The sequence below is a fragment of the Magnolia sinica genome, chromosome 1, assembly GCF_029962835.1.
Source record: "Magnolia sinica isolate HGM2019 chromosome 1, MsV1, whole genome shotgun sequence".
NCBI classification, from domain to species: Eukaryota; Viridiplantae; Streptophyta; class Magnoliopsida; order Magnoliales; family Magnoliaceae; genus Magnolia; species Magnolia sinica.
The window spans coordinates 111080816-111106390 of record NC_080573.1 but is presented as its reverse complement, the minus strand read 5'-3'; the positions used below and the strand labels follow the sequence as shown (position 1 = coordinate 111106390).

The following is a 25575-nucleotide window of genomic DNA, read 5'->3' as shown; positions in this document are numbered from 1 at the left end:
TACTTCGGACAGACTCATAAAAAACTACGGACCCAAAAAGAATGAGCTGATATTAGTATTTCAGAAATGATCACATACAGCCATACAGCATTGCATGTGGACTTTCACATACAGCCATGTCTTTCTGCCAAGGTGTCATGTGCCGAAAACCTATCTGTGAGAGAGGTGGGCGACGCCGTTAGATCACCAGTGATGAAAATCAAGACGACCTATATCTTGAGTCAGACCATGGGCTGAGCGTCCATTGATTTCGATGGTGTTGCAGGCCTGAAGAGATAATTGATGATTTTTTATTTTTTTATTTTTTAAAATTTTATAGCAGGCCATTATCATGGTGTAGCCCATCTTTTGCATGGTTGGATTTCCTATACGTAATGCTCTGGTGGGAAAGACAGTTAATATATAGGATTGCTTGATAACCCAAGAACTCGGCTCGAGTTGAAGTTCAGCCAGGTTGGGCCAACTCAAAGAGTAAACCTCATAACCTAGGTTTGATTCCCACCCTCCCCTTGATATTTTTATTATTATTTAATAATAGCACTGACCCAGCAAGTGACCCAGTTTCAGTCACCGCGAGTTGTGTCGAGTTGATTGAGTAGACTCAGCGAGTCTTCCCAATTCGGAACTGAATCAGACCCAGAACTGAGTTTCAAAGAGACCCGGCTTGAAATCTCGCCGAGACGTCAGGCCAGCTGAGTTTTAGAACTATGATATAGTCCATGCATGTGTTCAGTTTCATATTTTTCCCTTAATATTTCAGGGGAATCGCCCGTTTCACAATGGACAAAAAGATCTGGACTGGCTTGTCAAGGGGGACAAAAGGTTTTCACAGTTCAAAATCATACAGACTGGACCACCTGATACAAGTGGACATGAAAAGGACAGGAGTGATGGTCCACATTCACTGGGAAAAGTCCTTTATCAGACAGGATCATAAATTGAAGAGATTTTTGAGCTTCTGGTCCCTCAGAGGTCGGCCCGATGAATGATCCAGATCTTTTCCATGTGAGCCATGTCTCGGCTAGGGATGCTAGACTATCGTGCATATAGATACAAGGTCTAATGGGTCTATGTCATATGTGGTGTAACTGACCCCAATTGGCTGGGATAAGGCTGAGATGATGATAATTTATCATTTTTTCTCCAAAGAGTCAGATGGTGTAATGTTGTGTTATATGGGCTTACCATCATACTTCAAAACTGATTTAGATCCCACCAGTGAGATTGATATCCCAACATCTACAATCAGGGCGTGTGTGAACATAAACCTACATCAGTCATTGCATACTCATATCAATAGAAATATAATAATTTATGTAAGAAAGGAGCCAAGAAGGTTTGCTAAGAGCATGGTAAAGCACCCAAAAGGAATTCACAGATTAGCAGGATCAAATGCTTGTGCTTGATCTTGAAGCACTTAAATTGTAATGACAAGAGCATAGATTATTACATTTCTCTTTGGCTTTTGCTCCTTTCCACTATCTCTTACATGCATTACTCTATTACCGTAACTTCTGATATATCCATCATCAAATCCATAATCTTATCTGACAAAGTTTCTAAAAATTCCAAGCAGCGAGACAAAATTTCCTCTTTTGGACTTGCTTCTTTACCAGCGCTCATCCAATGGGCCACCTCCTACCATGGAGTCGCAGTGTGTTGCTTCTAGAGAACACTCCGGCCTGTAGTTGCGCGAAGAATGAAGTGAAGCGACAATAAATATGGGTGCAGAAGTGGGGAAGTGTCTTTTTCAAAATGTAAACGAGAATAAATTACTTGGGAAGAAAGAGCAGGGGCGGGAGTTCAGCGCAATTCGAAGAGAAACCACAGCAAGATTTTTTTTATTTTTATTTTTTTTCAAGATGATGATATTTTATTAGGGTCAAAGGCTGAAAGGAAAAACAAACAACAATGAAATGCAAAGAACAAAAACAAACAAAAACCAAAAACTATACAACCAAACCCAGCCCAGATGGAACAACAGAAGCACCCTCAGGGAGCCCATTCCCTGAAAAACAAAGCGAGCAAGATAGAAGGATCCTGCAACAAAGTTCCAGCTCACTCACATTTTTCGGCCCAAGTTACAATTGGGGTGCGTCATTTCCAGGGAACGTCCTAGCCCACTGTAGCACCTTGCTCACCTTCCACCCTTACCACCCTAACAAATTGCAGATTGTCAGTTCCTGAGAGCCAAATAGCTTGATCAATAATCCAATGGAAATTTCTCATGATTTGCTTGGCAAATGTTTGATGACTGGCTGGCATCTGGCATCAACCCTCCTTTACCTGCTGCCTGAGGTTTTCCCGATCATGAAGACTCTAGTTGTAGATGATTCTACAAAAATATGAATGTGATATTCCACCTCTTTCGAGAATCTGATTCATAGGTTCACAGACATGCAATGCTAGTGGTGCTTGTGGACCAAGAATGGAACTAAATCAACCAATGAATTGGGGGTCAACTGTAAGACTTGGATTGAGGTGAGAATAGATCTGGATAGAGCCTTCGATAGGAATGATTGGCGGAGTGATATTTGTAAAGCCAGCCTCAAATGGTAAGGACAAGACTACGACGATGACGACGATGATGATGATAACGAACAGGGCCATTCCAATCCTCTTTCACATCTATGGCTCCTGAAACTCAAGCTTCTATGAATAACTCCTTCAACACAGCTGAACTGAGAATTAAATGTCGTGCTATCAAAAGCGGACTTGTTGGAGCAGCGCAAAGATGGATCCAGGAAATTTTCGGTAAGATCCTTCTACAAGTACTTGGTGGGAGGGGATCCAAGTAGTGGGATAAGCCCATCCGCCCAAGTGTGGCGTTATGGTGCGCCTTCCAAGGTGGCGGCTTTTGATTGGTTAGTTGGGTGCAGCAAGGTTCTGACGGTTGATAAACTCAGGAAAAGAAATACGGTTCTCCCAAATGTCTGTGTTATGTGCTTTCCGAATGAGGAAACAGTGGACCATCTTTTTATTCATTATGCCTTTGCAAGTCAAGTGTGGCATAGGTTCTACAACCTCTTTGGCATAATGTGGGCCTTGCCTAAATCAATCGTCCAATTCTTCTTTATGTAGCATTAAGGGGTGACTGGGAATGTGGGTTGAAAGGTGTGGTGGCTTGTGCTGTTGGTGGGTATATGGTTCTTATGGTTGGAAAGGAATAACAAAATGTTCAGAAATCGCTTGGGACGCGTGGAGGAAGTGTTTAGGGTAGCGAAATCTCGTGTAAGAGAATGGGCAGTGGCTGCGAAGGTCGTTGATCAATTCCTGACCACTTGGGCTGAGCTATAAAAGTTCTTGGGGGCGTTTGTATAGGTTTTCTTGTCTGTATATTCTGGCTCCGTCCTCTTTTTCCATAATTTTTTGTTCTTATTGCTCAAAAAGAAAAAAATGTCGTGTTTTTCTTTCCAATCTGCTACAGTCAAATCCTCAACCTCAATATCCTACTCTCTGCAACTTTGAAGCAAATAGCTTACAGTGCATCTCCTCGAATCACTAACAGCTTCGTATAGCTAAACACTCGTTGAACTTGGATATTGTCATCCTTTAATTTGAGACAAGTTTTCTAAGAGACTTATTTTATTTTTTTAAAGAGTTCAAAGATACTTAATAAACCCACATTTCTCTAGAAATTTAACTGTCAGAGCAAAATAGAAAATGCCATTCTTCAGTTCTCTGACAAAAAAGCTCCACAACGACATGAAGAATGTTGGAAATCGTTGCAATCAGCCGAAGGGTCACCATTCCTATCAGAACGAAGTTCTTCGATCCAAGTCTAGCAAATCACTGGGACATCCCTGCCCGCATGGAGTACACACCCATGTCTATATTCCTTAGGCAGTAGCATGGTTCTTAAAGAATACCTAGAATAAACTGGACATCTCATCATAATCCATTTTCTCCAGAAAGAAAGACACCGGAAGAAATGAATTCACAGAACTGTGTATATTTCAGTTGTTCCTTGTAAATCATAAAGATGGATTGGTTGCAACAAGACAGTTGAAAGTACATGAGAAATAGATTCAGCCAAGACGTGTACGTGTAAAATAGGAACAAAATCATCCTTCATTGTTCTGCAATTACGTCATGGCTTCAATATCAGTTGCAAATAAGAAACAACTTCATTTACACTAAATAAGTGCCTGTTTAAACTATTCAGGTTTTCCCACGGAATCTTATTAAAGTTAACTTTAGGGATCCCCACTGGTTCTTTGTTTCACTTCCATTCCTTGATTGCTAGGAGTAACACCGGCCACGAATCAGCACCTTTAGTTCTTTTTTTTTTTTTTTTGAAAGGTTACGAGATATAATAATTGATAGAAAAACAAAGCAAACAAAAGGGCCACGGCAGCACCGCCGAGGTAGCGATACCACCACCTAAGAGCCTAAGAAAAGTAAATTACACCCCTTAAATTTATCGACACTAACTGCCCATTCAACCACTAATAATCTAGCTCTAGGTGCAACACGATCCGCCAAATTTGAAATCCCGTTGATGCACCTTTGGTTCTTGTTTTACTCTTGCACAACAAAATTGCTTTGTGATCACCACCCCATGTATCACGGTTTTTTTTTTCTTCCTATGATCTTTGACGTAGATGCCACTGCCTCTCTCAATAGCATATCATTCCTATCCTTGCACAGACCCATAAAACATCATAGAGAAGGATTTTCCATGGCATGCACACTCTTTCCACAAATGGGCCTCTCACCGAACCCACAATTAGATTACAAGTTCTCTAACTTTTCAAGAAATAACGATCTTATAAAAAGAAGTTAAGGAACTCCAAGCTCACTGCTCCATTGAACAATGAGTGGAGAGATGCCTCACCATTACTTCTGCTTTCCTGGACAGGATGCATAAATATGACTACTAATGAGGTGATTACAAGAGGGTTCTGTATGCCACTGTCCAACAGAAAGGCATCCACCTTAAGAGGAACCTGTGCTCCCCGACAGCCTTGCACAAGATGGGGTAGGTCCCCTCCATGAATTGTGGCCCAAAGGACTTGAGACAGAATAAACGTTGAGAGTCCAACATCAATACTTTTTTCTTTTTCTTTTTTTTTTTGAACAATGAAGACAAAATTTTATTAAGAGGAAGGCCACAGCCAGAATATACTTAAAAAAAAAAAAAAAATTTCTATAGAACCCAAGAGCCATTATGATGAACAGCCTTGGAGGCCAATGCCCATTCTATTACATGCAATTTTGCCAAATGAAAGACTACCTCTACTTGCCCCCAAATGATTCCTGAAACACCTATTGTTCATTTCCAGCCATAAGAAACCATATACCCGTAAGCATAGCTAGCCCTCACATTTTTCGCCCCGCATTACTTTCCATACCCTCATGCCACATTAAGAAGAGTTGCCCAATGGAATTTGGTGACACCCACATTACTCCGAAGGGATTGAAGAACTTTTGCCACAATTGTCCCGCAAACCTGCAATGGATAAATAAATGATCCACCAATTCCTCATCTTGAAGACATAACGCACACATTTGGAAGAACCATCGTTCTTTTCCTGAGATTATCCACTGTAAAAACCTTGCTACACCCTTCTTTTTTATCCACGGCAAAATCAAAAGATGTACACCTCCAACGTATCAAAGATCTATTAATTGATGCAGTTCAAGTGGGTCAATATTCTCAAGCCATTTCATTGCCGGAATTTCCTTGTCTCGAAAATGAGGTTTATGTTTGCTGTGATGAACCTCTTGGTTGTACTTAGGGCTGTACACGAACCGGGCTAGCCCGGTTAACTCGCTCGACTCAGCCCGAAAAAGCCCGACTCAGCCGTTTATATATATATATATATATATATATATATATATATATATATATATATATATATATATATATATATATATATCATAAATCCTTATCCTAATCATTTGCGACAGAGAAGTAAGAACGCTGTCCGTCCCTTTGTAGATGGAGCAGGCCTGAATTCGCCCGATTGCTGACCGGGCCGAGTTCGGACTGGACATGTTAGCCCGATGACCGGGCCTGGCCGGGTTCGGGCTGGGTTTGACAGGTGACCGGGCCGAGCCGGGTTGAGCCCAGTTCGACTCGGTTCAGCCCAATGTACACCCCTAGTTGTACTGCCAGTGAATTTGAACTATCCATTTTGCAGGTTGTCTTGTGGATGACCATGGAACCAGAACACCACTGGTCAGATGATCCTAGCTGTCTGATCAACAGAACACATCATACCGATTGAAATGTGGACAAGTCAACCCTATGTTCTTACCATCTATTTAAATCCCATAAACAAACAACTTGGAATGCCCAATCAGTGTGTTTTTTCTTATCAGAGTTCATACAAAATAGTGACAGCCAGATTTACAATCTAGATTCACTAAAGGCATAACCATATGCGCAGTAGCAAGAAATGAGAATGTGGACTACCTAATGTTGATGGATCAGGCTGATTTACTTGGCAAGGAATTTTGGTATGGATTAGAGCGTGGAAAGTGGCCTAAATATCTTCCATAATAGGCCAAATCAATAGACTCGTTAATGGGTCACGCATGATGGCACCCGAAGTACACTTTAGGATCTACAAAAGAGTCTTTTGGTGGCACTCCCTTGTGTTACGAATTTTGGTTTATTTTTGGACGAATTTCTATTTTTTATTATTATTATTTTTTACTTGTGTATGTCTCACTTAAGCAAATAGGAGTATTTTATTAATTTTTTCTTTAAATAAAAATTATAGGGCTGAAATTATAACATCCAACCCATACTTTATGCTTGATGGAAGGCCCAAATTAGTGTTAGGGCTTCTCTTTTATTTCTCTTCATATAAAAACTCAATAAACAAAATATCTAACAGCTTTTGAGACTTTTTTTTTTTTTCATCTTCCCTACAAGCCTTGAGGGTTTGTGCAATTGCATGTTTTCACATGTGGGGTGTATGATCTAAGCCATTAAAACTGGTGAGAATTTCGATTATTCGATGGTTATTGCATAAAAAAAATTCCTTTTCTTTTCAAATGAACGAATCTCTATTCACGGATAGGGTGTGTTTAGGCATGATTTGGTCATAGGGTTCGATACAACTCGGTGTGGTTGACAATTCTCATTCGTTAGCTACACCATATTTGGTATTAAAGCCTCTGCTTCCGCCATTGTTTCGTTCTTACATGAGCTTCTTATCCTACGATGATGCCACATAGAGGTAGTGATGAGGACATCCAAGCCCATACAGTATACCAGAGGAGGAGGAGAGCCCCAACGGTTTCATTTTGACTAGGTGATTTTCACGTGAGACCTATGGGCGGGCCCGGATTGAGTTTTTAGCCATCGTACAAGCCCCCCACATGCATGTACGTGCATATTTGAAGGCCCCATACTAGGAAGATGCATGTGAGTTGCTTAGTTGGGAGATTTGGACCGTTGGATCGCGATGACACGATGATCAGACTGTTGGATCACGTGTATAGCTTGATCGAACCATTGATCGTGGGTTATCGCCATCATCAGACATCATTGGATATTAGATGCTTTAGGATTTCATTTTTCAGCTTAGATTGGGCATTATTTCAGTTTATTTCATATTTGGTATACTTATTTTATGTTTTGAGAGACTTGGGACATATATGGAACAAAAAAATAAATAATTAATTAAGAGGGCAAAATTGTAATTTGGCAGCCCAAAAGCCTATTTAATATTCAACGTCCAACCCTTAGGGGGATTTTTTTATGATATACCTTGTGAAAAAAGAAAAGAGTTATTCTCTCTTTCCCATGTGTGATTTATGAAAAATATCTTGTGATTAGAGATCTCTTGGTGTCATTCTAAAGTGGTGTGAAGCCACAAGCTATCATTTTGTCTCTTTTTCTTCAACAACAAGGTATTTACTCCCTTCTCTTTTCTTCTCTTAGCTTCTTCTTCTTATCTCATCCCATACCCAACTCATCAGCACCAACCTTAACCCATCTCACAACCCTAACTCTCTCCAACCCAAACCCACCTTAGGCTTGACCGTACAGTCAACCTAGATCGTATGGACCAATCCGTACGGGCATCCCTCCTCTTCCCTTTTGTGATTCTTCATTTCCCTTCTCCCCTCATCTAATTCTTCTAGTGGAAACCCTAATTCCCTAACTTAAAAAAAAAAAAAAAAAAAAATCTCAAGTTCCCATTGAGCCCTAAGTCCCAAATTAATCAAATCTACATTCAATTAGCTCTAATACCCTATGCTAGATAGTAGTCCTGACTACCATAGGTCCTTGTTGAGCTATAAAAGTTTTGGACTGCGGGATTGTCCTCAGGTCCTGAATTTGAGCATAGTAGTTGTTTGGGAATTGGGATTACTTCGATTTGTGATTGAACTGCTTTCATTTTATACTTTAATTATTTACATAATTAGTTGGCTAAGTTCAGCAATTCATCATAATAAATCTCAAGTCCTGCATTAATTTTGGTATCAGAGCCTGGCTAGCATAGGGTTTTTTTTAATAGTTTCTATGTTATAGTGCAAGTCTCACATGTTATATAGGTTACTCTTGCATATAAGTCTGATTTCGTCATATCCCAGCATATAGAACTGATTTTTCTTGTCATAAACCTGTATATAGGCAGCTCATTGCTTCGTATTATCGAGATCCAAGGAACCAGTCACTATATGATGTGCCAATAGTTGTAGCAACTGAAATCTTTTTTCCACAAGCGAAAATCAATCTGACCACGGATTGTGAAGCGAAAATAGAGGGATGTGGGTAAATGGAAGGGCGAGAGAAAGAGAGAAGGAGAATATCAATGGTATATGATTCCTGATTTTTGTCACATTCCAGCATATAAGTTTGATTTCTGTCATACTGCTGTGTATTGGACATATTTTTGTCGTATACAGCAGATTTTTGTTGTATAAGCGAAAAAAAAAATGTAGTTTGGAGATGGATCAGGTTGCGTCCCTTGGTTAGGTGGTGAGTGTAGATAGTATTAGTGTGGATCAAGAGAAGGTGCATGCAGTACAGGAATGGCCCGCGCCCCATATAGTACATGATTTGCAGAGTTTCCTTGGATTTGTGACTTTCTGTTGCCGATTCATTATCAACTTTAGTACATTGGTAGCGCATTTGACAAATTGCTTGAAGAATGGACAGTTTGGATGGACACAAGAGTTTTCAAGCGATAAAGAAAATGTTGACAGAAGCAATTGTTCTAGCTTTGCCAGACTTTGATAAGATGTTCTAGGTAGAATGTGACGCGTCCTACATTGGCATCGAGGGTGGAACTGATTCAAGATAGCCAACCCATAGCTTTTTACAATGAAAAGATTGGTGGTCCAAGGGTGCAGTACTTTACATATGATGTGGTGCAACACGAGTTTGTATTGTTTTCCAATCACGAAGCTTTAAAAATATTTGAATGGGCAGCAGAAATTTAACCGGTGACATGTGAAATGGGTATCTTGCAGGAATTCACCTTCAATTTGAAGCATAAAGCAAGCACATACAATCAGGTAGCGGATGCATTGAATTGCAGGAGGAAAGGTGGTTTGGCTTTGATTGCTTTGTGGATGCGTATTGGTGACCGGGATTTTGGACAGATTTGGGTCGGAATGGAGAGTGGGCAACAAGGAGAGTACTTTACAAGATTTTCTCTTTTGAGGCACAAGATTGTACATCCCAGATTGTTCTTTCCAAGAGAAACTATTAATAGAGATTCATGCAAGATCATTATCGGGGCATGAAGGTCGACATCGAACTCTTACATTGATTAAAGAAAAGTACTATTGGCCACGATTGAGGAGAGATGTGGGTAGGTACATGGAAAGATGCCAGATATGCCTGACAATTAAAGGCCACGCTTAGAATGTAGGATTATATATGCCATTACGTATTCCACAAGCACCATGGGTGGACATGAGCATGCCGCATAAATGTTGTAATGATTCTATTTTTGTTATGGTGGATCGATTTTCTAGAATGGCTCACTTTGTTCCATGCAAGAAGACTAGTGATACATCCTACATTGCAAGGTTATATTTTTGGGAGGTAGTGAAGCTGCACGGGGTACCAAAGAGTATTACTTCGGACTGTGATAGCAAGTTTGTTAGTCATTTTTTATGGACATTAGTGAGACAATTGGGCACTCGTTTATGTTTCAATAGCGCCTATCATCCAAAAACCGGTGGGGAGACTAAGGTGGTAAATTGGAGTTTGGGTAACTTACTGTGCACATTGGGTATGGGACAAGTAGAAGTAGTGGGACTTAACCTTGCCACACGCATAGTTTGCATATAATTGGGCGAAGAACAAAACTACTCTGAAGAGCCTGTTTGAAGTGGTCTACACTGTTAACCCTTTGAATGTGGTACCAATACCCGGCATGACCAAGGTACCTGATGATATTAATGAGTTGATGACGCAAATTCAGCAAGTGCACGAACAAGTTCGCAAGTAGATTGAATCAAGGAATGCAAGTTGCAGATAGATGACGTTGAAAGGTGGTTTTCGAAGAGGGAAATCTAGTGTAGGTTACATGCGGAAAGAAATGTACACAGCGGGCACTTACAACAAGTTAAATGTAAAAAATTGGACCATACAAGATCTTGAAGCAAATTAACGACAACAAATATCGCATTGAGCTACCACTTAGAGTGAATACTTCTAATATGTTCAATGTTGTTGATCTTACACCATACAAGGCAACAGACAACGAATCAAACTTGAGGTCGAGTTCTTCCCAACCCAAAGAAGATGATGAAGACATGAACTACCTAATGTTGATGGATCGAGTTGATTTACTTGCCAATGAGTTTTGGGATGGATTAGAGTGTGGAAAGTGGCTCAAATATCCTCCATAATGAGCTAATCTGTAGACCCGTCAATGAGCCACACATTGCAGCACCCATGGTACACTTTTGGATCCACAAAAGGGGTTTTTGGTGGCACTTTCCTTATATTACGAATTTTAGTTTATTTTTGGATGAATTTCTTTTCTTTTCTTTTTCTTTTTTTTCTACTTACGTCTCATTCAAGTAAAATAGGGGTATTTTAGTCATTTTCCTTTAAATAAAAATTATAGGGTTGACATTATAACATCCACCCCATAGTTTATGCTTGATGGAAGGCCCAGATAAGAATTAAGGTTTCTCTTTTGTTTTCCTTCATATAAAAACTCAATAAACAAAAATTGTCCAGAAACTTTTGGAACTTTTTTTTATCTTCTCTGCAAGCCTTGGGATAGAGTTTGTGCAATTGCATGTTTTCACACATGGGGCTTATAATCCAGGCCATCAAAACTACGTGAGAGCTTCGATTCATTGGTTATTGCATGTTTTTTTTTTTGAAAGGCAACGAGATTCATTAAACCACAAGCAAAAAGTTATTGCATGTTTCTTTTCCTTTCTTCTCCAGTGGAAGAATATTTATTCTTGGATTGGATGTGTTTGTGAATGATTTGGTCCCAGGGTTTGATACAACTACGTGTGGTTGACAATACTCATTCGTTAGCTACACTAGCAAGTCACAATGAATCAACAATTTGTTTATTAATATTAATATTATTATTATTATTATTATATATACATAGGTTACTAGCAACTAACAAGAGACATCATCATTGAAATCTTCAAAGACACTTTTCTTGTAAATACAACATGAATCTTTCTCCTCCACAACGTTCCCCGAAAAATAAAAAGGCCTGGAAAAAACGACCTTTAATAAAATTGCTATAGACAGTGGAGAAACACAACATAACCTTTATCCTACATGACACAAGCATTTTCCTATTGCAAAACATTTTCAAGACATTTCATCATCATCATCCTCCCCTAAGCCTTGTCCAAATTAATTGGGGTGGCTACATGAATCTCGTTCTCATTCCACCATTCTACTCTATCGAGGGCCAAACCTTCAATTAGACCATACGTCATCAAGTCTTTTTCCATCCACGTCCTTTTGGGCCTTCCCCTTGCCCTTTTAGAGTTTTCAACTTGTACCAACTCACTCCTAACCAATGTGGTTCTTGGTCTCCGTTGCACATGACCAAACCATCTAAGTCTACTTTCCCTCATCTTATTACCTATTAGTAATACTAATAATTTCCCTTGAATGCATTCATTTTTTGTTTTATCCTTCCTTGTCTTGCCACTCATCCATCTCAGCATCCTCACTTCAAAGACACTCATCCTATGAACATGTTGTTCTTTAACTCCCCAACATTCCGTCCCAAAAAGCATGGTTGGTCTCAGCTATCCTAAAAAAAATTCCCTTTCAGTTTTGAGTGGTGCACAATGATCACATAAAACTCCAAAGGCATAATCTCCATTTCTTCCACCCAGCTTGAATTCTATGCCCAACACCCTTTTCAAACTCTTCTCATGAATTATTGACCCAAGGTATTGAATGTGGTCATTTTGGGAAACTTCTTAATCATCAACCTTAACTAATTCCTCATTTTCACTCCTATCATTATTAAAATTGCACTCCATATAGGAGGTGCTGCGGGCGCTGATTCATACTTCAATCATTCTCTGAGGCGCTTCGGGAGCCACAGTGGGTAGAAGATACAACCTCAACAGCATTGTTGTAGCAATATAGGGCCCCTCCTAAGGTTTTGGCATTTGCTTCACTCGTTGGGAGAATCAAGGTTTTAACCATTGATAATCTTCAAAAAAGAGCTATGGTCACCCCAACTATGTGCGTGTTTTGTGTATGGGCGACGTATAACCAGTGGACCATTTGTTTGTCCATTGTTCCTTCATGCACATAGTGTGGGCTAGCCTTGGCAGCTGTCTTAATGTGTTTTGGGTAATGCCAGACACAATGCCAAGTTTGCTCTTGGCCTGGCATAGGGTGAATCTCGGGAAGAAGAAAGGGTTGAGTGGAGGTTGGGGATGATAGATATTCTCTAGGGAGTATGAGGGGAAAGGAACAGGAGATGCTTCAATAATATAACCAACTTGGCAAGTCAAATCCTTCGTAAGGCGGAGTCTTGCTTGGCGGAGTGTGCCACTTGTATAAATATGTTAAAGGATGGTAATCTTTCTTTTGTTTGAGTGGGTTGTAAATCTCTACGCCTCCTCAACGCTTCTTCAATAAAAGTTCAATTGCTTTTCCAAAAAAAAAACACACTCCATCATTTTAGATCCTTAGATTCTAAAGCATCCCTCCATAAATCTAGCTTCGTGTTTAAGCCCTCCATCATATTGTCAATCAAAACCTACACCATGGGATCTCTTCCCACAAATACCTCGCTAACTTGTTCATAACCAGAGTGAAAAGGTACAGGCTCATTGTCGACCTCTGAGGTAAGCCTACGGTAATTGGGAACTCACTTGTCTACCCACTAATGGTCCTCACATTTGTCATCGTTTTCTCATACATATCAATAACAATGTCAATATATCCTCTTGAGACTCCTTTCTTTCCAACACCCACCAGATTAACTCTCTCGGAACCCTAGCATATGCTTTATTTAAAGACCATGTGGAAATCCTTCCTCGTCTCCCTATATTTCTCTATCAATTGTATACATTAGAAAATAACTCCAATGGTAGACCTCCTAGGCATGAAACCAAACTGAATTTCCGACATATCTGTCTCATGCCTTAGTCTTTGCTAATCACTCTCTCCCAAAGTTTCATAGTATGACTAATAAGTTAATCTAAAGATAGTGCAGCTGTATATGTCTCCTTTGTTCTTATAAACAGGTATCACAGTTTTTTTTTCATCCATTCGTCTAGCATTTTCTTCGATCTTGCAATCTTGTTGAACAACTTTGCTCAACCAGCACGGCATGGACAAAACTAAGATATACCTAAAGAAATCTTAAACCAAGGTAGAATTTAGTTATTTCCTTCCATGTCATTCTTTATTACACGTAGTTTGAATTAATTTAGGTAAGGTCTACACTCAGCATAGAACAATAGGATTTGAAGCCTTGCCTTTTACAGTTACTTTAGATTGAATCCAAAGCTACTTATATAGCCATACGTGTGAGAGTATAAGCATGGTTATGAACATTTCAAATGGACAGCTCTCTCTCTCTCTCTCTCTCTCTCTCTCTCTCTCTCTCTCTCTTCCTTGACACGAGAAACTCTCCTAGAAAACCCTATTGGAGATTTCTCTAGGTCTGTGTGGACTGTGGAGAGACTCCATATACTACCACCCTTTTCAATTATCTTCTCGCTTTTCTGCCGCAATCCAAGTCATTGACAAGATAGAAGCATCTAAGGGTGGATCTTAATCATCAAATTGACACATATTCTACTCATGGAATGCCAAATCGGTTACGTATCGGCTGTATCGGCCGATACGTAACGGTAACGGTGCGAACCGTTACCCGTTTCGGGGCCGAAACGGCCGATACGGGACCGATACGGGCGTAACGGCCGTTACGGGCCTGTAACGGGCCCGAAACGGTAACTTTTTTTTTTAGCTCTGTTTTTGCCGTTTTTTTGAAACCTCTTGCTTCCAAACTGTTTCTAAGTCTTTCTACTACTAATTTCGACCAACCTTAGCTAGGTATTTGATAGAAAAACACATTATATTATAGATTTTTTTGAATCAAAGCTCGGTGGGCCATTTTTCAGAAATTCGTCAAAAATAGGTATTTATACTTTTTTTAATATATTTTGCTGTTTTAATCATGTCATATGATGTGTTAATCATAGTAGAACATGTTAATGTGCATTTTACAGATTTGGGGTGCCATTTAATAATTTTTTAATATTTTTTTCTATTTACGCATGAATTTTGGCCCCTTTTTTTAAAATTCGAAAAATCAGTTTTTAATGGTTGTTTTGCTGTTTTAATCATGCCATTTGATGTATTAATCATAGTAGAACATGTTAATGTGCATTTTACAGATTTGGGGTGCCATTTTATATTTTTTTAATATTTTTTTCTATTTACGCATTTATTTTGGCCCTTTTTTAGAAAATTCGAAAAATCATTTTTTAATGATTCTTTTGCTGTTTTAATGATGCCATATGATGTGTTAATCATAGTAGAACATGTCAATGTGCATTTTACAAATTTGGGGTGCCATTTTATATATTTTTATTTTTTTTTCTATTTACGCATTTATTTTGGCCCTTTTTTGAAAATTCGAAAAATCATTTTTTAATGATTCTTTTGCTGTTTTAATGATGCCATATGATGTGTTAATCATAGTAGAACATGTTAATATGCATTTTACATATTTGGGGTGCCATTTTATATTTTTATATTTTTTTCTATTTACGCATTTATTTTGGCCCTTTTTTTGAAAATTCGAAAAGTCATTTTTTAACGATTCTTTTGCTGTTTTAATGATGCCATATGATGTGTTAATCATAGTAGAACATGTTAATGTGCATTTTACATATTTGGGGTGCCATTTTATATATATTTTTATTTTTTTCTATTTACGCATTTTTTCGGCCCTTTTTTTGAAAATTCGAAAAATCATTTTTTAATGATTCTTTTGCTGTTTTAATGATGCCATATGATGTGTTAATCATAGTAGAACATGTTAATGTGCATTTTACATATTTGGGGTGCCATTTTATATTTTTTTTCTATTTACGCATGAATTTTGGCCCTCGAAAATAATTGCAAACACCTAAATGTAAGATATTTTCATATTACATTCATTCTAATATATCTATCATTGATAGTAGATAGTTAGAAAATTAAAAATATGAATTTTGTAGTCAAATTCAGGTTATCTGGTTCATAAATTCATCAGACAGTCCGATACAACTTCTCACTAAAGAGTGGACCGTTACACCACCATAAACATGTTCCAATTTATAAATGAATGCATATTTGGAATGCTTAGAATATTCCGGATTTAATCCATATTTTTTCATAATTTTTTGGCAAAAAAAAAATTTTGCGCCGTTACGGGCCGTTACGCCCCCGTATCCGTATCGGTTTTGGAGGTCACTATTACGCCAACCGATACCGATACGGGACACCTTGATTCTACTATTCTTCAAGTATATTCAATTCCATCTTATTGCTTCATCAGAGAGTCGACCAGCATGTCTTTTAGAACTTTCCGAATGGATTTTAGTTTGAAATAGATATAGGGGCCAAGATTAAAACAAATAATGGGCTGAATCTAGTCTAGGTTTAGGGTCACATAGGGAGTCATTAATTGGGAGAGTTAAATTGGCTGAGATTTATATATAGTTTGATATTTGTACAGATGACGAGATTGAAGGGTCGTTATTTTCCTTTTTATTAACAACAAAATGTAGGAACATTTTGGAGATTTGGAGGTATTTCACACCCCTATATTGATACAAGTTGAAGACTTCTCTTCTTTTTTGCATATTCACATGTCTGCCATGCTGACAGTGCATTGATTATTACTCAGAATTTCTTGTTGCTAGAAACAGATTTTCCGAAGCTGGAAAACAGTTTCTAGATGCTTTCAAATGCAGGGAATTGTGATCAGATTGCTAGAATATTGATCATAGTCGCTAGAAATTGAATAAACTTGCTGAAATTTCAGATTAATTGCTGAATTTCACCGTTAGTTCTACTTTTGTGATTAAATCCTCCAACCATCATATTTCAGTGCTGGAAACTCATAGTGGCCTGTCCTGATGTCCTATACTCATGGTTCTTAAGATTGAGAAAGATTGGGACTTCTGCTTGCTAGATCAACCAGCATCAGCGATTCTTGAACTATACTCAATCACTCATGGCCATTGCTGCAACTCAGTGTGAAAAATCCTTATCCACATACATCTTCAAGAGCTAGTTTTTATGGTTTCACTTCTAGGTTTCTAGCCTAAGGGGGGTGCAAGGTAAGGTCGGACAGCTAAAGTAGGCTATATTTTACCTAAAGTAGCATCTGGGGGCATGGATTGAAAGGTTCAGCATCAGTATCTTAGGGAGTTCCATTGACTGCCCAGTGTTGTAAACATGGGTGAGTGATCATTCCTATTATTTCTATGTGAATGATAAGGTTCCGCAGGTGAACAAAAACTGGGTATTTCATTTGTCATTAAGGTGCTGTTTGATTTTTAATTTACCTGAGTAAATACCTAGAAACAAATAATTATGACTTACTCAACCTGTTTGAAATCAGCCTGGAATTATGTCTCGAAAATCGGTCCACAAAAACTACGTTATTATGATTTAAAACCATGGGCCCCATCATGATGTATGTGACTTATCAAGACCATCCATCCTTTTTAACAGCACATTTTAGGGCACGAGTCCAAAAATGAGTCAGAACCAAAGCGCAAGTGGACCACAGCTTAAAAAACAGTGACCTTAAAGACGTCAACAATTGAAAGTTGTTTCTCCCTAGGGCCCACATTGTTGTTTATTTGTCATCCAACCCATTCGTAAGGTCACACAGTCATGGATAAAAGGAAAACAAAAATATCAGCTTGATCCAAAACTTTTGGGTCCCTCAAGAAGCTTTCAATGGTAGGAGTTCAATTCCCATTGTTTCTTGTGGTGTGGTCCACTTGAGGTTTGGATCTGCCTCATTTTTCATCTCATGCCCTAAAATGAGCTGGCTGAGGGGATGGACAGTGTGGATAAGGCACATACATTATAGTGGGCCCCACATATTTAACATTTTTCTCCTCAGGTTACGTGAGGAGTGCTATAAATGAAGGGAGCTGTCAACGTCACCTTGAAAATACAGCCGGAAATATAAAGGTAAGTAGTTATTACCCATTTAACTTGAATTACCACTGCAATTAGAAAATCAAACAGCCCCTGAGGATTTGGATCATTCGAGATACTTTTAGGAGAGTTACAAGGTCAATGAGGCGTGTAGCCATCTCACAAATAAAGTATGTGTTTGATCTTCTCAACAAAATAAGGGAACTTGGAACAAGGCCTAAAGACACTAAATGTAGCAAAATCACTAGTTTAATGATCTGGAGGGTGAAACTTTTTGAGATCAAGGACTACATGAAATTTTGGTCGGTAAGCTGATTTATGTCACCATTTTACCCATCCTAACATAGTTTATATTGTTAAAGTCGTGGGTCAATTTATACATGGACCATATGTTACTCATCTTGAGGCAATTTATGGGATCTTGACATAGCACAAGCCCTGTAACAGTAGAGTGAATATGTATGCAAATAATGGTAATCTTGATGCAAAATTTCATGGACGTATGGGTGTGCAGATTCACACACTAATAGGATGCCTACATCTAAGTATTGTATGATCGTTTGAGGTGACCCAAATTAATGTAGGGGCATTTTCACACCGGGCTCAAGTGGGGTAGCCCATGGGATGCGGGGACACACTCAGGGTGAGTGACCCATGTGATTTGGGGCCCACGGCCACGGGGGAAGTCTCGTGTTCGAGACTCCTCACCAGGAGTAATTAATGCAGGGGCATTTTCACACCGGGCTCGAGTGGGATAGCCCGTGGGATGCAAGGACACACTCAGGGTGGGTGACCCATGTGATTTGGGGCCGATAGGGGAGGTCTCGTGTTCGAGACTCCTCACCGGGGGTGATTAATGCAGGGGCATTTCACACCAGGCTCGAGTGAGGTAACCCGTGGGATGCGGGGACACACTCGGGGTAAGCGGCCCATGTGATTTGGGGCCCATGAGCCCACGAAGGGGGTTCGACCGAGGTCCTAACCCATGAGATGTGGGGCCTGGGCTATGAGATAAAGGGATTAATTCGCCATACTCTAACAGTTCGAACTTTTAAAGCAAGTGGTTAATTGTCCTGCATCACAGATACTTGGAAAAGCAAGAAGCAAACAATGGTTGCTAGGTTTGACAACAAGGCTGTCTAGGTTCATGCCCAAGGTTTCACATTTCATCCAATCCTCAGTCTTTCGTGAGAGGACAAAGCACATTGATCAGGTTTACTGCCACTTTGTCAGAAGAAGGTGAGAGCAAAGGAAGGGTGCTTTCCAATATAGTTACGAGACCACCTTGCCATTAATCTTACCAAGGGTAATGGAAGAAGCAAGATCAACAGGAGATAATCTCCAAGCTAGGCATGATTGATATACAGGCACCGGCACACGAGGACTCTTGAGAAGTCTCTTTACAGGCATTTTAGTCATTTTTATTTTAAAGGGCATACTTCTAATTAATGAAATAGGCCAATGTTGTCACAACTAACACACCTTTCCCTACAACTCTCCCGTCTTCTCTTTTCCTAATGTCTTCCCTTCAAAACCCTTGACTCTACAAAGTGAAGCTCAAATCTAATTCTTAAGACTTACAAGATTATGGAATTGTATTTGTAGACGAACAACATTGCATTTGCAACAAAGTAACTAGTCAAAAGTATAATATAATATTTAACTTTTTGCTGCAACCCGGTTATCAAGTCAATGTGATCTCAACACCCAAATTGCAAAGAATCAGACAGGAGTACACCCACAAGAATATTTGAGTAGAGAGGAAGAAACGATTTTATTAATATCAAGCTTCTTCTTACAATACTTAAGAAAACTCACACTTCACCCCTCCCCCGTTATGGACTAAATAACTCTTCAATGAAAATCACCCCAACTGTTAGATTGATTTGAAATCAATCCAATCTCCTAAGATGGCAAAAAGCCTAATAATAGTTTTTTTTTTTTTTTTTTTTAAATCTGTAAATAATCCTCAAATCTTCAATCACACATTTAAATAAGCCCCCATATCTTCAATCACAGCTCCCTATATTTCCAGCCACATCTTTAAATCAGGCCCCATATCTTCCGCAAATAGTAAATTGCAGTTCTTGATATTTAGGCCCCAAATCTATCAATAAACAGTCCAAAATCACCACATGTTGGGCCCTATGGTGGGGCGTGGGCTTGCATCAATTTTGGGAAAAAGAAAGTATAATGTGGGAGGGAATCACAACAATTATGATATTGCAAAAAATGTAAAAGTTGTCATTAATGGGTTGTCGGAAGCAAAATCAAGCGTCATGTCTCAATCTTCCGAGCTAGAACAACTTCTCAAATATCCCCAATCTATCTCAAGCCCAAATTTCCTGGACAGATTTCTCATTTCACCAGAATGGCTTGCCAAATTTCCTCTCGTTAATCAGAGGGGTTTACCGAGAACTGTCTCAGACCACAAGCCTATTTTGTTAGAGGTGAGTGAAGTAAATTGGGGTCCAAGACCGTTTTGGTTTGAGGTAGTGTGGCTGGAAATTGAGGGTTTTTCTCTATTAGTTTCAAATTGGTGGTCTTCCTTTGATGTTTCTGGTTTTGCCAGTTTTAGACTTGGTGGAAAGCAAGCTTTTGAAAGAGCAAATCAAAATCTGGAAAAAAATAAGTGATGGGGGCTAGAGAAGCAAGGTTTGACTCTATTATGCTCAAAATTCAAGATTTTGATTCTAAAGAAGAAACAGGTCTCCTGTTAGATGAAGATCGGTTGGAACGGCTGGCTCTCAGGAAGACGAGATTAAATGGCGGCAAAGGTCAAGAGCTTTGTGGTTAAAAGATGGAGATAAGAACACTAGCTTCTTTCACTCAATGGAAAGCGCGAGAGCTCAGGTTAATAGAATTTCCTCCCTATTACTCAATTTTATGAGAATCTCCTTTCCTACGATATCTGTAACTCTATTACTCAGTTTTATGAGAATCTCCTTTCCTGCGACAGCTGGTGTAGACTGAGGCTCGATAATCTGTCTTTCTCCTATTTTTATACTGAAGACACTGCATTTCTTGAATCTCCCATTATGGATGAAGAAGTTAGAGAGATTCTTCATTCTATAAGTGGGGACAAATCCCCTGGGCCTGACGGTTTTCTAATTCTCTTCTTTCAGAAATTTTGGCAGCTAGTTAGATCGGATGTTATGGATTTCATGACTGAATTCTTTGCAAGAAGTCAGCTTTCTAGTGAGATGGGAGCGACATTCATGGCCCTCATTCCGAATATTGAAGCAGAGCAGTTGAAAGACTTATGCCCTATTAGTCTTATAGGAAGTCCCTACAAAATTCTTCACTTTAGAGTCGTCCTCTCCAAGGTCATTTCAATAAATCAAGGAGCCTTTGTTATGGGTAGACAGATTATAGACGGTGATTTAATAGCTCACGAATGTATTGACTCTAGGCATAAAGAAGGCTCAAGGGGCTTGTTGTGCAAAGTTGATATCGAAAAGGCTTACGATCACATGAAATGGGAATTCTTGGATTATATGCTGGGTATAATCAAATGTTGTACAAAATGGAGAGGGTGGATTCGCTCTTGCGGTCATTTGGCTTCCTTGTTAGTTTTGATTTGCAGATCTCCCCATGGCTACTTCAAGGCTTCCCTCAGCCTCCGTCAAGGGGATCCTCTTTCTTCTTATTTGTTTGTCATCATAGGGGAGGCTTTTAGTCGTATGCTCCTTAAGGCTAAGGAAAACCATCTCATCTCCAGTTTCGAGGTTGCTAATACCTTCAGTACACAGATAATACTCTTTTATTTTGTGATGTTGATACAATCTCAGTTGATAACCTCCGCAAATTTGTTGTATGCTTTGAAACCATTTCGGGTATTAAAGCCAATGCCTCTAAAAGTGAGATGTTGGGAATTCATGTCAATAGTGACGAGTTGCTGCTTCTATCCAACGTGTTCGGTTGTAAAAGCGGAGCTTTCCTCTCCTCCTATCTTGGCCTCCCCCTTTGCATAGGTAAGCTGGTGAAACATCTTTGGGACAAGGTGATCGAACGTATTGAAAATAACCTCTCGGCTTGGAAAAGTCATCTTCTTTCTCTTGGGGGTCGCTTACTTCTTATCAAAATGGTCTTCTCTAACATGCCGGTTTACTTTGTCCCTATTCCGATGTCCTAAATTAATTTGAGATAGACTCAAAAAATTGAGAAGAGATTTATTTTTTTTTCTGGAAAGGAGCCGGGAAGAAAAGAAAATTTCATCTCCTTAAGTGGGAGGATGTATGCAAGCCAATTAAGGAATGGGGAGCTGGTTTGAGAAATTTTGGTCTTATGAACGTTGCTCTCCATGGGAAGTGGCATTGGAGGTTTGGAACTGAAGTGAGGAATTTCTGGTAGGAACTCTTAGCGTCCAAATATGACATTCAATCGGGAAGGTGGAATATAAGGACCTCCTTGCTTTATCAAGCCTCTAATGTGTGGAAGGCTATCATCTCTACTGAGCATATGTTCCAAAGGGGTGTTGCCTTCTCTCTTGGTAAGGGGAACAACATCCCTTCAAGAGCGGTTCCCATCTATCGCTAATCTAGTGGTGGATCGGTCTGTCTACGTTGAAAGGTGCTTCTCCATCTGTGGCAAGAATGCCATTTGGTCTCCTCCATGTCACATAAATCTGACTGACGACGAGCCCATCAAGTTTATTAGTCTTCTTGAATTTATCAAGCTTTTTGCTCCTTCACCTTTCGAAGAAAATTCTTTGGTTTGGAAAGCTCACAGTTCAGGGATCTTCTCAGTGCACTCCTATGGTCTCATTTCCAAGCCTTTTGCTCCTCCTTCCACTTCCACCATTAGTCTTATGGCGCCCCTCGAAGGGTTTCGGCTTTTGTTTGGTTGATGAATAGGAAAAGAGTGCTCACCATTGACAATCTTCAACGAAGGTCTCTCATTCTTCCTAAAATATATATGATGTGCATGGGGAATGTTGAGACTATCGATCACTTGTTTATTCATTGTTCCTTCGTTCACAGCATTTGGGACCACTTTCTCCTTATTTTCCATATCTCATGGGCGATGCCGGAATTAGTGGACCAACTTTTGTGGGCCTGGCATGGAGCGGACGTGGGAAACTCTCGTTCATCAGTTTGGAGGCTGGTAGTTATGGTGATTTTCTGGTATCCGTGGAAGTCTCCAAAATGGTCGGTGCTTTCAAAACAAGGAATCTTCAGTTCAAGAGATCATCTTCCTTGTTAAGTCAGTAATTTCTGATTGGGTTCCCTATGTAAAGGTAGTCAATAGCGCTGATCTGTCCTTTTTGTTTTCGCCCTAGTGGCGCTTTTTCTTTGCTTTCAGATAGAGCTTAATAAAATTTCAGATATCTTTTAAAAAAAATTAAGCCTCATATGCGACATAAAGTTGTGTTTATTTCTTTTGATAGTTCTCCTCTTTGTAATTATTTAGAAACAAATTGGGTTTCAGTTGTACAAGTTCTCAAATGAATGCAAGCACTGTTATAAAAAGCAACATCAAAATCATCCAATATCAAAACCAAAATCACTTCAATTGAAATGGTCTCAAATACATACTAACAATTGCTATTCGCCGGAATCTATCAAACCAAATCCCATTTCATCATCTCAAGAAGAAGAGAAGAAAAATAAACAACCTCATATCAGTCATTCAACTGTTCGAGCTCAGCCTTCAACTGCTCGATCTTCAGCCCCATCGACCGCTGCAATGACGCCCTCTCTCCTTCTGGCAACTTCGCTGACAAGCTCTCAAACATTTCCAAAACGGCCTTCACTGCCGCGCGAGCAGCTTCGGCCTCTTCGTCGAAATAAACAGTCTCTTTCGATTCCAACGCCATCTCGATCTCCTCCCGGGCTTCCGCGAACTTTAGGTTGATTTCATCGATCTCTTTACCCTGATCGAAAACCCCCGCATCCGATTCGCTGCTGAATTCCCGAGATTCTTCGTGTTTCCTGAATTGGGTCGAGAGATTCAAGCGGTTTGGGTGAACGAAATGGTGGAATTTTGAAATGGGTGGGCAGGAAGTGTTGAGTTTTGTGAGTGGGGGAGGGTCCGAAATTGATTGATTTGAGGATGATTTCGGAATTTGGAGGAGAAATGAAGAAATGGGTATTGAAGTACTTCGAAGATGGTAATTGGAGAACGATTTGCAGAGAAAAATTCGTAGATTTTGATGCATTTTTCTTTCCTTGATTGCGAGAGAAAAAAAATAGAAAAACGAACTTCGGTAGTTCTTCCTTCTTTCTGCTCTTTTGGAGAGCGTCGCTGGAATATTTTCCGCAACCTGAGGTCAGTTTAGTCATTTCATATCGAGGTTTTCTAACAAGGCTCCCTACCCGCTCACGCAATCTGCTTACCTATTCTGCCCCTATATGATGATCCAGACCGTTCATCTAAATTTCCGGCCGTAAAATGGTCCATATGAAAAAGAAAAAGAATTCGCTCATCATTGGTTTTTATCACAATCTGGACGGTTGATGATTGAGAATTTTTCAGTATCGACCACTAAAAGTGGAAACTTCTAAATGGATGGTCTGGATCACCACATGGTGCGGCAGAACTCACAAGGGGCAAGCAGCTTTGCGGAGAGACTGTATAGCAAACCTAAAATGTTTGGTGGTTTGGATTTAAGATACATGCCACGTGTACGGTCTTAATCCGCACATGTTTCCCAGCCTGCATGTCAGTCAACTTCACTAAAGCTCGCTCGCCCGAGTTCAAACCTTCAGTAGCTACGTGGCAAGTTCGACCACCGTTAAAAGGGGACGCAGATTTCCTGCGAAAGCCTTTCGCAGGAAGTTCCTGCGCAAGGATGCTGGGTGGGGCCCACTGCAATGTATGTTATAAATCGATTCCGTCCATCCGTTTTTTGAGCTCGTTTTAGTAAATTCTATAAAATATTTGAGGTGGATACAACACTCAAGTAGGTCACGCGAGAGGGAAAATTGGGAAAAGAAATTTCTACCGTTGAAACCTTACTGGGCTCAAACTTGATGTTTATATGATATCCAAACCTTCTACAAGGTCATTCCCAATGGGATGAAGTGAAAAAAATCAAAATTATAGCCTGATACAAAACTTTTATGGCCATGAAAATGCTTCAACGCTGCTCACTGAATGCCCACTTTTTCCTCTTATATGGCCCACTTGAGTGTTGGATACATCTAACTTTTGGTCTCCCACCCTAAAATGATCTCATAAAACAGATGGACGGGGTGGATTTCTCAAAAACATTTCGGTGGGCCCCACCCAGCATCCTTGCGCAGGAACTTCCTGCCAAAGGCTTTCGCAGGAAATCCGCGTCCGTTAAAAGGTGGGCCTCTCGTGCTTTTAGGGCCTGTTTGGGCGGTGGGATTAGAAGGGATTAGGTCAACTCCATGCTTGGGAAGAATGGAAAAGCTTGGAATTACATTAAATGGAATTGCATTGGGTCCGTGCCAATTTCACTCAATGTTAGCAAGTTGTGTAGGTCCCACCATGATGTGTGGGCTATATCCACACCATCCACCCATTTATCGAGATTATTTTAGAGCATGGACCAAAAAATTAGGTGAATCTAAAGCTCAAGTGGACCCCACCATAGAAAGCAATGGGGATTGAATAGTTACAAGTTGAAAACTTCTTTGGGCCACATAAGTTTTGGATCTACCTCATTTTTAAGCCCATTTCATAAAATGAGGTTACAAACAAATGAACAGTTTAAATATAACACATGTGTGTTATTCTCAATAATTTCAAATGATGGTGGGTATATCCATTCAATGTGCCATTGTATTATCAACACATGGCATTAATCTTATCCCATGGCAACAGGGGACAATCCCTGCCATGGGTAATAATTATGTTTTTTGAATCTCATCCCACCTGATCCCTCCTAATCCCACCGCCCAAACAGGCCCTTAGCCTCTTATGAGTGGAGGCCCATTAATGTGGCACAGTCGGGTACAAGCCCAGTCAATTCGGGCCAGCTTTGGGCTTTAGTATAG

At 39.7% G+C, this 25575-nt stretch overlaps 1 protein-coding gene across 2 annotated transcripts; it reads right to left on the bottom strand.

The window, feature by feature from the left end:
• Positions 1-1379: 1379 nt before the first annotated feature.
• Positions 1380-23873, bottom strand: LOC131253991 (embryogenesis-like protein). 2 transcript variants are annotated; one of them, XM_058255062.1, is made up of 2 exons: positions 23226-23871; positions 1380-1682 (listed from the first exon to the last, which is right to left on the bottom strand). In XM_058255062.1, exon 1 carries the CDS (start codon positions 23766-23768, stop codon positions 23232-23234), a length of 537 nt encoding a protein of 178 aa, XP_058111045.1. In that variant the 5' UTR covers positions 23769-23871; the 3' UTR covers positions 1380-1682; positions 23226-23231. The 2 variants fall into 2 exon arrangements, with proteins under 2 accessions (XP_058111045.1, XP_058111047.1); XM_058255064.1 differs by lacking the exon at positions 1380-1682 and adding an exon at positions 5435-5452 and having other exon boundaries at positions 23226-23873.
• Positions 23874-25575: the final 1702 nt, after the last annotated feature.

Excerpts from the sequence above, each read along its gene's own strand:
- LOC131253991 (XM_058255064.1), bottom strand. The coding sequence starts at position 23,768 with ATGCATCAAAATCTACGAATTTTTCTCTGCAAATCGTTCTCCAATTAC.